General features: G+C 48.6%; 1 protein-coding gene across 1 annotated transcript; it reads right to left on the bottom strand.

Annotated features, from left to right (window-relative positions):
* Positions 1-1,060: 1,060 nt before the first annotated feature.
* POMC (proopiomelanocortin) lies at positions 1,061-12,716 on the bottom strand. The gene is made up of 3 exons (XM_032790516.1): positions 12,490-12,716; positions 7,080-7,233; positions 1,061-2,050 (listed from the first exon to the last, which is right to left on the bottom strand). Exons 2-3 carry the CDS (start codon positions 7,209-7,211, stop codon positions 1,400-1,402), a joined length of 783 nt encoding a protein of 260 aa, XP_032646407.1. The 5' UTR covers positions 7,212-7,233; positions 12,490-12,716; the 3' UTR covers positions 1,061-1,399.
* Positions 12,717-15,582: the final 2,866 nt, after the last annotated feature.

The raw sequence follows: 15,582 nt of genomic DNA, 5'->3' as shown, positions 1-15,582 counted from the left end.
TGGAACTGCCTACACCATCACTTTCCCCCGCCCATGGAAAATCTATATATTCTATTGTAATCAACTGATTGGCAGTGTCGCTGAGCCTAATAAGCAAGGTGACACTCTGCCAGCGCTGTGTGTAATAAACTCCTATGCTTGACCTCTACACGGTGTGGATTTATGTCCTTCACTAGGTTTGACCTGATTCTAGCTTGATCAATGATATTGTATAGATCCGGCCCCAGGACAGATCCCTGTGAGACCCCACTTGATTTACCCTTCCAGCTTGACCAGTGAACCATTGATAACTACTTTCTGAGTACAACCTTATGATAGGCTCATCTAGGCTATATTTCCCTAGCTTGTTTATGAGAAGGACATGTGAGACATTATCAACAGTCTTACTAAAGTCCAGATATATCTACTGCTTTCCTCCTATCCACAAGTCCTGTTACCCTGTCAAAGAAGAACACTAGGTTGGTTTGACATGATTTGTTCTTGTCAAATCCATGGTGACTTATCACCTTATTATCTTTAGTTGTTTACAATTTGTTTTATTATTTGCTCCTTTATTGTTCTGGGTACCAAAGTGAAGCTGACTGATCTGTAATTCCCTGGGTTGTCCTTAGTCTCCTCTTTTATAGCTAGGTACTATATTTGCTCTTTTCCAGTCCTCTGGGATCTCTCCCACCCTCCATGAGTTCTCAGGAGATCATGATTGAGGTGCACTGGCAGAGCTGGGAGTGGAAAACCCAGGACTAGAACATCAAAGGATTTGTTGCAAGTCTGGACTGATGTTTGTGAGTTGTGCTGGAAATTAGCACAGTGCCTGCCCACTCTGTCCCTATTCACTGTTCTTACATTGCGAAGGATTTAATATATTCACCAGTCCTGTCTATCGGCTTCCGAGTCTTGACTTTCAGGCTGTAGCTTGTCTCATCAACTTGAAACGCACACGAACCTTTGCCAAAGAAAGCAGCTCATGCCAGACAGAGCCAGAGACACTGCAGAGATCTGCTTAGCTTGCAAAACTGTATTATTATTTGAATCCATCATTTACAGTATTGTACAGCTTGTTTCAAATATGAAAATAATCTGGCAGGGCAAAACTAGATATGCACTCATCAAAGTATCTCTTTCCTCATATGTACAGAACGGATGTTTTTATTTCAATGGATTGATTTTTAATCTGTGCACATTCAAAGTCAGAATAAGAACGTGAAATCATTTCCTAACAGCAAACTGCTTAATAATAATAATAATAATAATAATAATTAATAATTAGTAACAACATGATACGTGATCATTGTAACTGTATCTAAGTGAAACACATGCCAGTGGGATCTTGAAGCTAACTTGGGTCTCCTTGGGGATCTATTTGCAAATTACATCCCCAGCCTCCACTCCCTCCCTCACCTTACTGGCCTTTCTTGTAGGCATTTTTGATGATGGCATTCTTAAAAAGAGTCATTAAAGGAGTCTGGCTGTTCTCCGATGTCATGAAGCCCCCATATCGCTTGTCTTTGGGTGGGGTGTTCCATCGGAAATGGTGCATCTTGTAGGACCCTCCATCTTTTTTCTCTTCCTCCTCTGAGACCATCTTTTCCTCGCTCTCTGGGCTTTCCAGAGACTCAAACTTGGGGTAGTCCAGTTCCTTTGAGAGGTCTCTTCTGAATTCCAGTGGGTAGCTCTCAGCGGACTCCTCTTCCACCCCATTGGGATAAACCTTGATGGGTCTCCTCTTCCTGCCTACTGGCTTCCCCCATCGGAAATGCTCCATTGAGTAGGATCGTTTGCTGTCTTGCCTTTCGAGGGCAGCTCCTTCTTCTTCTTTGTCTCCTTTTTGGGCTGGGGAAGCATCAGAGAAGAAGCCAAAGAGGAGATTGCTGGGGATCTCTTCTCGCTTGTGGCCAGCGCCGCTGCTGCTGTTCTTTCTGCCGAACTTGTTCCAGCGGAAGTGGCTCATGACGTACTTCCGGATGTTCTCAGACAGAGGCTGCAGGTGGCCATTACCTGGGTACACAGGTGACTCTGCAGACAGGTCCAGTTTGCAGGCTTTGATGCACTCCTGGGTGAGGAGAAAGGAAATGCTTCAACTAGACACACATTTGCAATGTGGGGCTCATGTCATATAATGTCCAGGCATGGAGGTGACCTATGGGCCTTTCTATTTCTCTCTGTGAGTAATGGTACATAGAAGTGTTCTCAGTGTCGGCGCAGCTCTGTTTATTAATAGCACTAATGCTCTGCAAACCCCTCAGGGTCTAAAACACTCTACAGAAAGTGAGCCGGGTCCTCAGCTGGTGTGAATTGCTATTGCTCTTCTGAAACCAATGGACCCATGCTGATTTACACCAGCTGAGGTCTGCCTATTCAGTCTCCCCTTGGGAGGCAGGTGTGTACTTTTATTTTCATTTTACAGAAGGGGAAACAGGCACAGAGAGGGGCGGTGACTTGCCCACGATCACACAGGGAGTCCTTAAAAGAGCTGGGCATAGAAGCCACATCTCTTAAATCCCAGTCCGAAGTGCTAACTGCCCGGCTGCGCTTTGCGTGGTATAAAGCAGACCCCTGAAGGGGAGAGAGCTGGGCGGCTTGCTTGCATTTGGCCAGGGAAAGAAACTCGCAAGCCCCCTCCTCTTTCCTTGACTCTGCTTGTTTGCTCCGTCACTTGCAACCAAGCCCTCCCCAGAGGCCAGAGCATCTTATAACCATTGTGCCACTTCCTGTGGCAGGGGAACCCTTGCAAAGGGTTAGCTGAAGTGGAGCTGGGGCTAAGGAACATGTGGTCTTAAATAGGCTTCTGCAGCATCCTTCCTGCAGCTGGTTGCACTAGAAGATCCAGGGCTAATAGGACCTCCTATCCGTTAGGACCCAGCGTCCGTCCTGAGTCAAGTGTGCACAATTCCCACTGCTGGCCACAGGACCCGTGCATGTGGGAGGGTTGGGGTTGGCCCTGTGGTTCTGCTAAGTAAAGATCGATTCAGATTTTAACTATAAACTGTTGCCTTCAGGAGTTCATAACCCAGCTCCCACGGTAGCACGGGACACTGAAGATCTCAAACACTGATGGAAATGTCCAACCCAGCCATGATATTCCCTAGTTTCATCACTTGTAACAGGGTGTGCAGGGTCAGGAGCTTTCTGCACCCTGTCACTCTAATACCCACCAGGCTATATTAACTGGGAGCTAACTGGAAGGCAGGTCATTGACAGAGGGTGTCTATTAACTGAGAAGAGCTACAGCTGAAGGGCTAATTGAAGGGAAAGCAACCCCAGCAGGTGCGATTATGTAGACTGATGGGAAGGAAGTGCTGGAGAGGAGGGAGCCTGGAGGAAGACGGAGATAGGCCGAATGGGCTGCTGCCGGTACTGTACCCTTCCCTGGAACCACGTAGGGATGCTGGCTGTGGACTGTAGTCTGCTGACAGAGTACAATGAAACATGGCGGTGGTGCAGGAGACCTGGAGCACTTGTAGTCTGTGATTAAGAACTGACAGGACTCTCAGGGGGTGACCCCGTGACATTTTGGCAGGTTGCCTGGGATCAGTGTCCCGTGTCTGTGTGGGAAGCCAAAAAGGGAGCCAGTGCGAGGGTGGGTTGTCTGGGGGGAAATGAAAGAACAATGACAGGAGCTGCCACAGTCCATGCAGCTCCTTCAATGATCCCAGCAAGCTGAGCAGCAGTCCAGGAGGGTGTGACCGGCAGAGCAACAGGCGGCTCTGCAGGAATTTATTATGGAGCAGACGGCACCACAGCACCAGATGCTGCAGTGCCTGAGAGTCCTGTGACCAAGGGGGCAATAGAGCCCAGGGAATCGGACTGTGAAAAATGGCTCTGGCAGACAGCTTAACTGTTGAGCTGGAGGTTATGGCTGGGATAAGGCATCGTGGACTTTGCGAGTGGCTTCTTCCCGGCCAGGCAAAGCACAAGCAACCCACAAGCCCCGACGCAAAGAACACTCCAGGGACTATGATACAGTCAAGGCAGCATCACTGATAGGCTGGGTCTGTTGTGGGAGGGATGCCAGTAGAGATTTAGGGCTGCGAATTGGAGCTTCCACACACAGACTGGCTTACTAGGCTACAAGGCTGAGGCTGGAAAGCCAGGGGCTGGAGGAAAGGCTGGAGACGGTCATTTTAGAGCAGTTTTTGCAATCTTCCCAAGGCGGCAGGTGTCTGCGTGTGGTGGCACTGACCCTCAACTTTGGCCAGTGCAGTGACACTCGCCAAAGAGTTCTTAGACGCTGATGTACCAGGAGAATAGTCTGTCCCCTGAGGGGACAGGAGATGGGGAAGGAGACTGTCGATGCCCAGGCACCAAAAGGGAGAGAAAAAAGGCGGGAAGAGTCTAAGGGGTCCTCCTCCTCCACTAGCAGGAGAGATAGTTTGTTACTGATGTGGGCACTCAGGACATATAAAGAGACTGTCGGCATAGGGACTGCAGGTTGGCAGAATTCTGAGGGTGGACTGGAGTGCCCAGAGGAAAATGAGTGTCTATCTGTAGGGTCAAAGTCGTCAGGAAGCGGGTGAAGGGGTTAATGCATTCGGCAGCCAGAGTGTTTGCTTGTCCAAGTAGATCTGGGGAAACCCCACTGAATGCTGCCTGGGAGGGGATTGAAACTGGAATGCGTACGTGAGGAAAGGAAACACTGCCCCTTAGCGAAAATCCCCGTCGAGGTCAAGGTTTAAATAGAAACAGGTGGGGATGGTGAAGGTTCGTTTTGGGAGCTGACTGGAAACCCTTCATTTTGATGGAAGGAGGAAACTCCTGGAGACCACAGACTTGGTTATGGGGTGTGAAACAAGAGACTGAAGAAGGGGCTGATCAAAAAGAAAGAGAAGAACCTAGCCAGGAAGATACAAACCAGGAAGGTTGGCAAGAGGAAAAAGAGTCTGGAGCAGAGAGATCTGGCTAGAGAAGGAAGAGGAAATGGAGGTGAACAAAGGCTGGTGACTGAGACCTGTACGGGTTTAGCTGCTGAGGAAGGGGTCCCCCAGGCAGCCCCAGGAGCAGACCAGCAGGAGAAAGAGCCTTTGGCCAAACAGGGGCCAGAACAAAATGTCGCGGCGGGTGAAAGGAGAATGGAACCAGTGGAGCCACCCACGGCAGAGTACAGAGGAAGGTCAGCCCATGGTGTGAGGATGGAGGGGTGGAGACAGCCTCCACCCACAGATTGTTCTTTCTGGGGCTGGAAAGTAGAGCACACCCTTCCAGGGGCTGGAAGAGCTCAGCCCAAGAGATAATAGAGCATCGGGGAAAAGAGAAGGTGTGTCAAATCAGTAGCTAAATGCAGGCCCTGTCGCTCTAATACCCATCAGCACGTATGAACTGGGGCCTAGCTGGAAGGCAGGTCGTTGACAGAAGGTGTCCATTAACTGAGCAGAGCAGCAGCTGAAGGGGTAATTGGAGGGGCAGCAGCCCCAGCAGGTGGGATTACGTAGCTGGACAAGAAGAAAGTGCAGGAGCAGCGGGCGCCTGAAGGAAGACAGTGGTAGACAGGACAGATGGCTGCTAGGACTGCTCCCATCCCTGGAAGCACGTGGGAAGCTGGCTGTGGACGGTAGATATGTGTTGTTAATGCTATAGATGAGGGCCTGCTGGAAGAATGCAACCAAACATGGTGCTGGTGAAGGAGACCTGGAGTGGTTGTGGTCCGTGATTAAGGCCCGAAAGAGGGACAGCACCACAGCCAGCAGTTATTGCAAAAATTATATTGGTTAACGAGTGGTCAGAGCCTGACATTCTCGCTCAGGTCGTTGACTGCAGCCCACCGTATACTATGCCTACTGTGCTGAGTGGGAACTGTGACGGTTCAGCAGCTCTGTACGTCAGGCAGTGCGTACTCAGGTGCCTAACTAAAGCAGACATAGGCACCCAACTTTCGGCACCCTGGTGTGACAGTGTTGGTATAAATGACTAGCCCAAGGCCAAAGAGGGGAGTCAGTACCAGAGCTGGGGTTAACCCCCTCCTGCCTTCCTAGCCCACGCTGCCACTAGGTGTGGGTCCAGCCCCCTTCTTACCAGCCTGCGGCAAAGGGGCAAACCTTCAAATGGCTGAGGTTGTAACCTAGAGAAGTGTCCACTCTGCCTGCTCAATAGACATATCCTTGCACGTCTAGTGCCAGGTAACTCTCCCTTCCTCCATGGGGAGTGGGGGAGAAATGAAATCCTGCCCTTCCAGCAGATGGAGTCAGTCTCTTCCATCTCTAGCTCCGATGTGAGCACTCAGTTACCAGTGAGCCATCTGCAGCTTAGGAACCTAAAAACTAGCTAGCGAGGGAAAGCGCCTAATCTGGTGGTAGGCAGACAGCGAAGGCTTTCTTGTCGCCCTGTATGCGCAATGCAGAACGCAGGACAGCAGGCAAGGAGTGGAAAACTCCCCTGCAATCTTTGCAAACCCCCTCACTGCAGGAGGCGACCGACCACGTGTTATTGTGATTGCTGTGACAGGGCCAGCTCCTCTCAGCTGCTGGGAATCTGTATTGCTTGAGTGCCTTCCCTGGCGCTATGCCCACTTACACCAGCTGGCAATCTGGCTAAAAGGATAGATAGCCATATTGCTCTGAGCAGCAGTGCAGCAGTTCTATGGCATACAAAGGGCCACGGCCACCTGTGAGCGACCCTAGGGACTCTCCCTATGTCCTCCCACAGCCCGCATCACTGCAGTTACCAAGAACTTTACAAGCTTTCATGACTCTGCATCCACAGCACCTCTGCAGGGTAAGGGAACAGAATCACTCGCATTTTACCACTGGGTGACTGAAGCCCACCGCGATGAAATGAACCGCCCAAGGTCTGCGACCGACCTGGGAATCTCCCAACTCCCAGTCCTGCACCTTCGCTGAAAATGCTCCTTCCTGCACGGTTGGGCGGCTGGGCATGGGGTAGCTGTTTTTTTAATGTATTTAATTCTGAGCGTGGCTCAGATGTTAGCAATGGGAAATATCTATTGTGCCTCCATTCACCCGCTTTAGTGCAGGACACGGCATCTTGTTCCTCTTCCACTCTCTCCCCAGAACCTGAGTCCCATTTTAGAGGCCTGACTGAGTCCCTTCCTCATGTTCCCCCTGAGAGCCTGGGGCCGAGCCACTCACCAGAAGGCCAGCTTCTGTGCTGAGCTCCCGACACCTGCTGCTCTGCCAGCACTGGCTGTTCACGCCGCCGGCCGCGTGAAACAGCAGCACGCCCACGATCGCCAGCAGGCCGCTCCGGACGGGTTTCAGCATCTTCGGGATGGAACTCGGAGTCCTGAGGAAACAGAACAGGTCGGGGTGATGCCAAGTGTAATCGCTGTGACGCTTGTCGGCCACGCTGGTAGCTGTTAGCCGGCACCTTGACAGCAAGGCGAGTCCATCACGGATGCACAAGATGGACAGAAAAAGGGTTACACACAAGGAGCTCAGCAAACAGATCCATTCAAATGTCGCTCCTGCACCGGGTGTGGGGAGGGTGTCCTGAGAAGGTGTATCTGTTAGACCTGGGCCCAACTGCCAAATGAAAGCCGCCAGACTTAGGGGTTGGAGGCTTTCAGAATTTGAACCTGGGCCTGGGTCTGAATTTCAAAGTTTGGCTCCTGTCTCTCTCTGCTCCACTAGGCAAAATCACAAACATGACCCTCAACGTCCACGGGAGGGGCTGGCATTCAAACCCAGAACTGGAGTCAAATTCCACATATGGCTTCTGTCCTAAGGTATAATTCCCAAATCTGAACCTTAGCATCCAAATTTGGGTACCTGCATGAATTCCTCTAAGCTTAATTACCAGCGTAGATCTGATAGCGCTGCCACCACCCAAAAATATAGTGTTTTGGGGCACTCTGACCTCCCCAACCTTCCCTGGGGACCCCAAGAACCCAAATCCCTTGGATTCTTAAAACAAGGAGAAATAAACCATTCGCCTCCCCCTACGTTGCTGGACAGACTTCCTGGAGGAAGCGTATTCTGGCACAGAGAGAATTAGCTCTCTACTCTCCGCTTGCGCTCCTCCTCACAGTCCTGGGTGTTTACATCCACTCTTCGTGGGATCAAAACAAGGGAAAGCAAGGAAAGATCAATCAGGTTTCTTAAAAAAATCTTTTAATAAAAGAAAGGAAAAAGTAAAGAATTATCTCTGTAACTTCAGATGTAAATATTACAGGGTCCTATAGTTTACAGACAAAGGAAGAAACCCTTCCTCGCAGTACCAATACAAATCAAAAATATTCCCAGCAACTACACATATAAAAGTTTAACCAGCCAGAATCCACATTTGCAAATAGAGTACAAACAAACAATTAAAAAGCTAAATCGCCTGTTCTACTTACTATTTGAACAGAAACTTTAGAGAGCCTGTAGTAATGTCTGGTCCCTCTATACCCCAAGAGAAGAGACAAACACACAGAAACAAAGGACCCACACCCAAACTTCCCTCCAGCCAGGGTTGAAAGTATCTTGTCTCCTGATTGGTCCTCTGGTCAGGTGTTTAGTTCCCTGTTTGTTAACCCTTTCCAGGTGAAAGAGACATTAACCCTTAACAATCTGTTTATGACAGCTTTTCTCTCTCTAATGCAGTGGTCCCCAAACTTTTTAACTCATGCTCCCTTTTACCACTGTCTGCGGCCCCCTCTTGGAGCCAGGAGTGAGGCTGCAGCTGGGGGCGGGGCCAGGAGTGGAGCTAGATGGTGCTTCTTCCCTGCCACCCATGGGGGCTGGCCCAGGCCCCAGCCGCGCCCCCCCCCCGAAGGTCTTCCAGGCCCCCTGAGGGTGAGGGTGTGCACCCCACAGTTTGGAGACCTCTCCTCTAATCAGTCCAATTGCCAATCTGAATATCGGCCGACTTTGGAAGGATGGGAGTTGGGTTTCCAGCCATGCTATAGAGCTTAGGGCTGCAGAAGGATGCTGGAGCTGAGTCCGAGCCCTGCCCAGCCAGCAGGAGCACATGGGATGCGCCCACGTGCCACAATGTCATGCATGGTATAAATATGGGATGGATGGGCAGTAAGCTCCAGCACAGCTCTCAGGTACGGCAGGTGCTCACAGCAGCTGAGTTCCAGCTCAGCAGACAGAGATTCCAGCCCGATGCCCTGCTGGGAGGGATGCTATCCTGAATAGTATCCCTGCAACATTGGAGGTTTACACGTCGCGAGTCATTGCTCAGACTCACTACAGGCAACGTCTGCTTGTAATAGAATGTTTTGATTGGGCGGGTATGTAGGTAATGTAAAACACCCTGGTTCCATCCATGGAATTTTTAAATGCGCCTTTTGATACATTTCCCCCACCCTGTTCCCTTTATCTCTTAAATCATGTAAAAAAATTGGGGTGCAATAATGTATTCCATAGGCTTTTACTGGTTCCACTGCCTCTGGGGCTTGGATCCGTTACAAAGCGGGTTGGGTCCTCCACTGGGGTAAATTATTGCTGCCTCACTGAAGCCATGTTGTGTTGTACAAATACCCCGGGGGGACTTCAATAGAGAGATGCCTGTTGACACCAGCTGAAGATCTGGCCCTGTATTTGTAGATAGTATCCATCTTAAGAGAGGTTAATCACAGACACCGGGTCTGGCGAAACTTCCCTTCTGCAGAGAGTAGCTTTTATAGGGAGGTGTAATGAGTTTAGCTCATCCTCTCTGCTCTGGGGCAGATTGCCTTAGTTCGGTGAAAGATGCAGTTCCCCTCCTGTCATTTCTGCAGAACCATTGTAGCTAAATGAGAAGCAGGCTCCATTCGAATCTAATCAGCATAATTACCAGCTACTGCCCTGGCTTTGCTTTTGTACAGGAATTTTGCAATGTGTATTCTTAAAGGAAAGCAGTTCTCTCACCCTGCAGTGCAGGCAGCATATTAAAGAGTTAGCACCATCCTTTGTGATTCCAGTCTCTTTACCAATGGTAATGGTGTAGGAAGCAGAAAGAACACAACTTGGGTTTCAGATGCCCTGGAAGTGCCAGCCAGTAGGGAAATCTTGGGATATGAAAGTTACAGAGGGTATATATGGAGCCAGACTTGAATTTCTTGCCCTAAGAAGCACTTGAAGTGCATAGGAAATAACCTCCCTTCTCTGCGTCTGGAGTTCTCGCTTTGTGGTATGACACCAAGTTAAAGCTTTTACTTGAATGTTATTGCTGCAGTAATTAGCAGTGCTCGCTGGACCTGTTTCTAATACTTTCATCTGAGGAACTTAAAGCGTGTTGCAGATACTAATGCAGGGGTAGGCAGTCTATGGCACACATGCCGAAGGTGGCACACGAGCTGATTTTCAGCGGCATTCACACTGCCTGGGTCCTGGCCACTGCTCCAGGGGGGCTCTGCATTTTAATTTAATTTTAAATGAAGCTTCTTAAACATTTCAAAAACCTTATTTACTTTACATACAATAATAGTTTAGTTGTATATTATAGACTTATAGAAAGAGACCTTCTAAAAACATTAAAATGTATTACTGGCATGCAAAACCTTAAATTAGAGTGAATAAATGAAGACTCGGCACAGCACTTCTGAAAGGTTGCCGACCCCTGCCTTACACCATGAGTGGTCTCACTGAAGTGAATGGACTAAAGTTCTATTTCATGTGAGTGAGGCAGGTCTGCACAAGGACCTTTTACCAATCCAGTATACCAGCAAAGCTCTCCTAGAATGGTTGCAGTGAGACCAGTAAGCTGTGCTTTGTGCTGGGAGAGTAAAACCACTTCTATGACTGAAACATGCCCTTACACCAGCCCATATGAGTGACAGAGCTTTCTTGCTGGTACCGCTGTGTCTACGCTACCAGTTTTTGTCAGCAAAGCTCTGTCAATTAGGGATCATACATCTTCATACCCCTGTCTGACATGGGCTATGTCTACCCTACAATCTTAAGTCAATCTATGTTAGGTCAGCTTACAGCCACTGCATTAATTACTGCGGTGGCTGATGTCCACATTACCGTCCTTCTGTCAGTGGTGCATATCCTCACCAGGAGCGCTTCTACCAACTGAAAAGGAGCAGGGGAACTGAGAGCCAGGGCTCTCAGCCCCACACAGCTCCCTATCGGGAGCCCAGCTGTCCCCTGGGACTTCTCACCTCCCCGCCAGGAGTAGGGGAAAGCCGCCTGGAGCGTCTCACCTCTGGTGGGGAGATCCATGCCCGGAGTTTGGCTGGCTGCTGTGCTGGGGAACAGGGAGTTGGGACTGCAGGGGGGCAGCAGGGAGTGGGGAACCTGCGCAGCAGCTCAAGCCGGGAGCCCAGTTGGGAGCGGAGACCTGGCAGCAGCCTGGCTGGGGAGCTGAGCTGTGAAACTGACAAGCATGGCAGCCAACAGCTGATATAAGGAACCCAGGGTCTACACAGACACTGCATCACCCTAACTACACCAACACAAGCCCTAGGTCTCTCGTTAAGGTGGTTTTATTATGTCAGTATAGCAGGGGCATTACATCAGCAGGAGGAGCATTTCAGCGAGTACATCTCCAGTTTTGTGGACAAAAGCTGACTTCTGTCAACAAAATTGTGTAGTGTAGACAAGGCCTTAGTTATGCTGGCAGAAGTCTGTAGTGCAGACCTGGTCTAAAGTTCTCTCTCTCTCTGGCCCTGGTGGTTTTCCCTGAACGTGGGGATTTTGGTGGCTATGATTGTTTCTTTAACTTGACTGCACGAACATCACTGCCACGTTATCATAAACACCGTTAACAGATTCCTCTCGGTTTAGACACCACAAGACGTTAGTTGGTTGGGAAGCAATGACTTGCAGCTAGGAAACGGGGATGCTTTTAATAAAGCTGGTTATAAAAGAGAACAGATCAACCCCAAAGAAAAAAAGTCCTCTCCTGATCTTTTGTCAGCATGCAACCACTGGTAAATTTTGACATTATTAAGGAGGGTGAGAAAGTACAGAAGGTCTTGGAGCTGTGGACAGAGACAGTGCAGGCGTTTGTAATATATTTAGAAAACAGAACAATCCGCGGCAAAATAGAGGAACAATGAAAAAATAAAGGCTTTAGGTAAGAATTTATTAAATATTTAGGTCCAAGGAAGAATGGGGAGAGGGGCTTAGATGATAGGGTTTTTTTTGGGCGGGGGGAGGGTTGTGTTTACTGGCTTCTTCTTGCAGTTAGATCACTGACCACGAGTAATTTATCTTCACATGCGAATGAACTGTAACATAGCCCTAATATTAACCATTTCCCCTTAGAGCAAAGAGGGCTTAGCAGTCAAGTGTCATTCCTTCGAGACTCACGTAACAAATTGGGACTATCAGTCCTGAGTTGATCCCATTCTAAAATATGCCATTGAAAGAAGTCGGCTAGTGGGAATACAGGGTTATGTCCTCTGGTAGCTTTATAGCTCCCTGGTATGACAGATTCCTTTAAATCACACCTGATATGAAATATTTCTGCTGGTTACAGCTAAAGGACAATAGCTTGTTCTTTATCAAGGCCAGGAACAGAGCCATAAGACAATGCCCCTGTGCTCCTGTCTTAACAAGAGTGGAGAAAAGATCAGAGCAGAAGGAATACAGAGGAAGGGCTGGAGTCGTTCCAACTTACCTGTTGCTGTGCAGTATGATCTTGGCTTCTCAGTCTGATGCCTCACTCTCCGTCTCCGTGAGCGACTGTAGCTCCCAGCTCCAGCCCCAGCTCTTTTTATACCAAAGGCTGGGCTTTGTGCAGGGCGTTTCATCCAAGACAACCTTCTGGACAGACCTTTTGAAGCAACTGTAAAACGTCTGGGAGAAGGGGGCGTGTGGGGTGGGGATATGGGCAAAGAAGCCAGTGACGAGGGAATGTTCCAGGTGTGGAACAGAACAAAAGATTAGCAAACAGTGTCTGGAAGACAAACGTTTGCTGGATCTATCTCCGTGGTAAATGGGGAGAGATTAGCATCTCCCTGTGAGCAGGAACGCTGGGTGGAGCATGGTGAAGTTTTCCAGTCATGCTTGCTAATCACATTTCCAGAGCGGAGATAGCAGGTTTTAATTAGAAGTCAAATGTCCCTTTGGAGCAGGTATTAGTGAGCAATAAGGTATCACTTCTGGATCCTGGTGCTGTTTATTACATGCACGTTGGTGGGGTTGTTAGTCACTGTTCAGTCTCAGAGGCTGGGCTCCAGGGGGCTTTGCAGATTTTTGTTTGTCTTTAGCAGAAAAAAAAATATTGTTCTCCTGCATTTTAAAAAGTGAATGTTGTGCTGGTGAAAGGTGGCGGGTCGACAGCTCTGGGCCACATGGAATAGGTCCAACGTGGACAGGGGCAGTGCAAATGCCCCCATGTTATCAACCCTAGCTGGAGGCCAGAGGAGAAATTCCGTCTCCATGGCCCAATCAATTCTTGGCCCCTCTGCTGAGATTGTCAGCCAGGAGACCAGCCGGAGCTAATTGTTGGTTTTGAGGTGTGGACACTGGGAGATGGACTGGGACCAACCAGACTTGTGATACTCTAATAGGGTTGGCCTTGGATGTTGGATGTTTAAAACATGTTCTTGTTGGCATTGTGGTAGCATCTAGGAATCTCCATCAAGGAGCAAGGCCTGTTATCATAGAATCATAGAAGATTAGGGTTGGAAGGGACCTCTGGAGGTCATCTAGTCCAACTCCCTGCTCAAAGCAGGAACAACCCCAACTAAACCATCCCAGCCAGGACTTTTTCAAGCCTGACCTTAAAAACCTCTAAGGATGGAGATTCTACCACCTCCCTAGGTAACCCATTCCAATGCTTCATCACCCTCCTTGTGAAATAGTTTTTCCTAATATCCAACCCAAACCTCCCCACTGCAACTTGAGACCATTGCTCCTTGTTCTGTTATGGCCAAGCAAAGAGGAAAGTCCTTCCCCTACCATGCTTACAGTCAACATGTCAAGGCTCAAGAGGTGGGTACCCCAGACAAAGGTGGAGGGAGCTATTGGAACTCAATCGAGAAATCTCAGCTTGCATCAACTTCTTTTATGCCCAATGCCTTGTAAGGTAGCGTAATTCTGAGGTGATGTTTCACCTCTGGTGCTTGTGACCTTGTTTACTGACAAGATGGCATCTTGCCGCCATGCCCCTTTTATGCTCACTTTCCACAAACATCCCTGAACAATGGAGTTTGTTTCAGACACGATTGTCAAATGTGGCCTCCCAGTTTGCCCAGGCAAAGAACTGCGCTGCACAAATGTTAAGGGATGCTTTATTTAGTTTTATAATGATTATGTCTGGAGTGGAATGAATGCCATGTGACTTCTCTGGCCAATGCCAAATAACCAGCGCAGCCTGAATTTTGACTCTCAAGTACTGGATGCTCCTCGCAAACCATCTGTGACTGATCCACAGAGGGAAAGAAAATTGGGGGGAAAAAATCACATAAATCTGAATATTTAATAAATTGATGGACACTGTGACTTCCCCAGCGACAGTTAACCAACAGAAAATGAGGCAAAATGTGACCATTACATTCTGCCTAGTGCATTATTTGCATTGCTCTTAGTTCTTTACTTTTTCTTCTTACTTAATTGACTGTGATGGAAATTTGCCTAAGGGACAGATGCTGACATGTCCTGCACCTCTTTACTTCCCTCTGGTGGCTACCTGCCTTGGTTTTCTCTGAGTCACAGTCTGCTTCTTGGATTGCTCCTGCGGCAGCTTCACGGTGCTCCGGTCTGTACTGCGGCTCGTGGCAAAGCCGTCGCTGATCTCCCCGCAATAACTGTGTGAGGCCTTTTGGAAGCTTTCTGGGTGAAAGCCACTGTCTAAAGCATAGGCTATTCTCACAGTTGTCTCCTGCTCCAGTTTTACCTGCTTTAATTTTAGCTCAGTTCATGCCATCAGCTGACCCTCTCCTTTTAAAATCCAGAAGTCCTGCTTGGAGACATCCCATAGGCAATTCATCTCTACGGCAATGCACATAATGACCTTAGCTGCCTCCACTGTCAGTGCCACGTCCCCTGTGGTGAAATTCTTTTCCTTGACAGAAGAGCAATTCTGAGACATTTTAGGAGCCCAACCAATTGCTAAAAGGTGTCCATGATTTTCACTTTAAAGGATCCTCCATCATCATCATGAAGCCGCTCTGAGCTTTTTATTTTTATAGGGAAGCTCAGAAATCAATTTACTAGGTTCCAAATCCTTATTGATTGAGCCATTTACAGGGGAAATGTGAAGGTAAAGTACCACATGGCAATAACGTTTCCAGTCTGTGCTGAATGCCTCCAATGCATGTAGCCCAAGGAGGGTACCCCTCAGGGATGAGATTTTCACTTCAGAGCTCACCATTTCTGGCCAGCCCCCACCCCCAGAGCTGAGCCTCCGCTATTACGATTTCATCCCCTTTCGCTTTAGAATAGAGATGGTTCCAGCACAGAGTTTGGACTTTAGATCCAAATTCCCGTTGTTCAAATGTGTTCAGCTGCAGATCTCTTACAAAAAAGAAAGGAGTCTGATCCTCAGCGCATGGGATGTGGCATTGCATCACAGAATTCTTTCCACCTCACTCTGATGTCAGTAACTAATTCACTATGAATTTTCCCGAACTTGACATTTCTTGCCAGTTTTGTGTTTACGCCAAATGTGGAATTTAAGCTATGTTGTGAATAGGAACAGAAAAGTCACCTGGGGTTGTTTCTGGTCACTGAAGGCTTGAGTAAAGGCCCTATAATCCAATTTCTA

Source organism: Chelonoidis abingdonii, chromosome 3 (assembly GCF_003597395.2).
Source record: "Chelonoidis abingdonii isolate Lonesome George chromosome 3, CheloAbing_2.0, whole genome shotgun sequence".
NCBI lineage: Eukaryota > Metazoa > Chordata > Testudines > Testudinidae > Chelonoidis > Chelonoidis abingdonii.
This window is presented reverse-complemented; position numbering and strand designations above follow the sequence as displayed.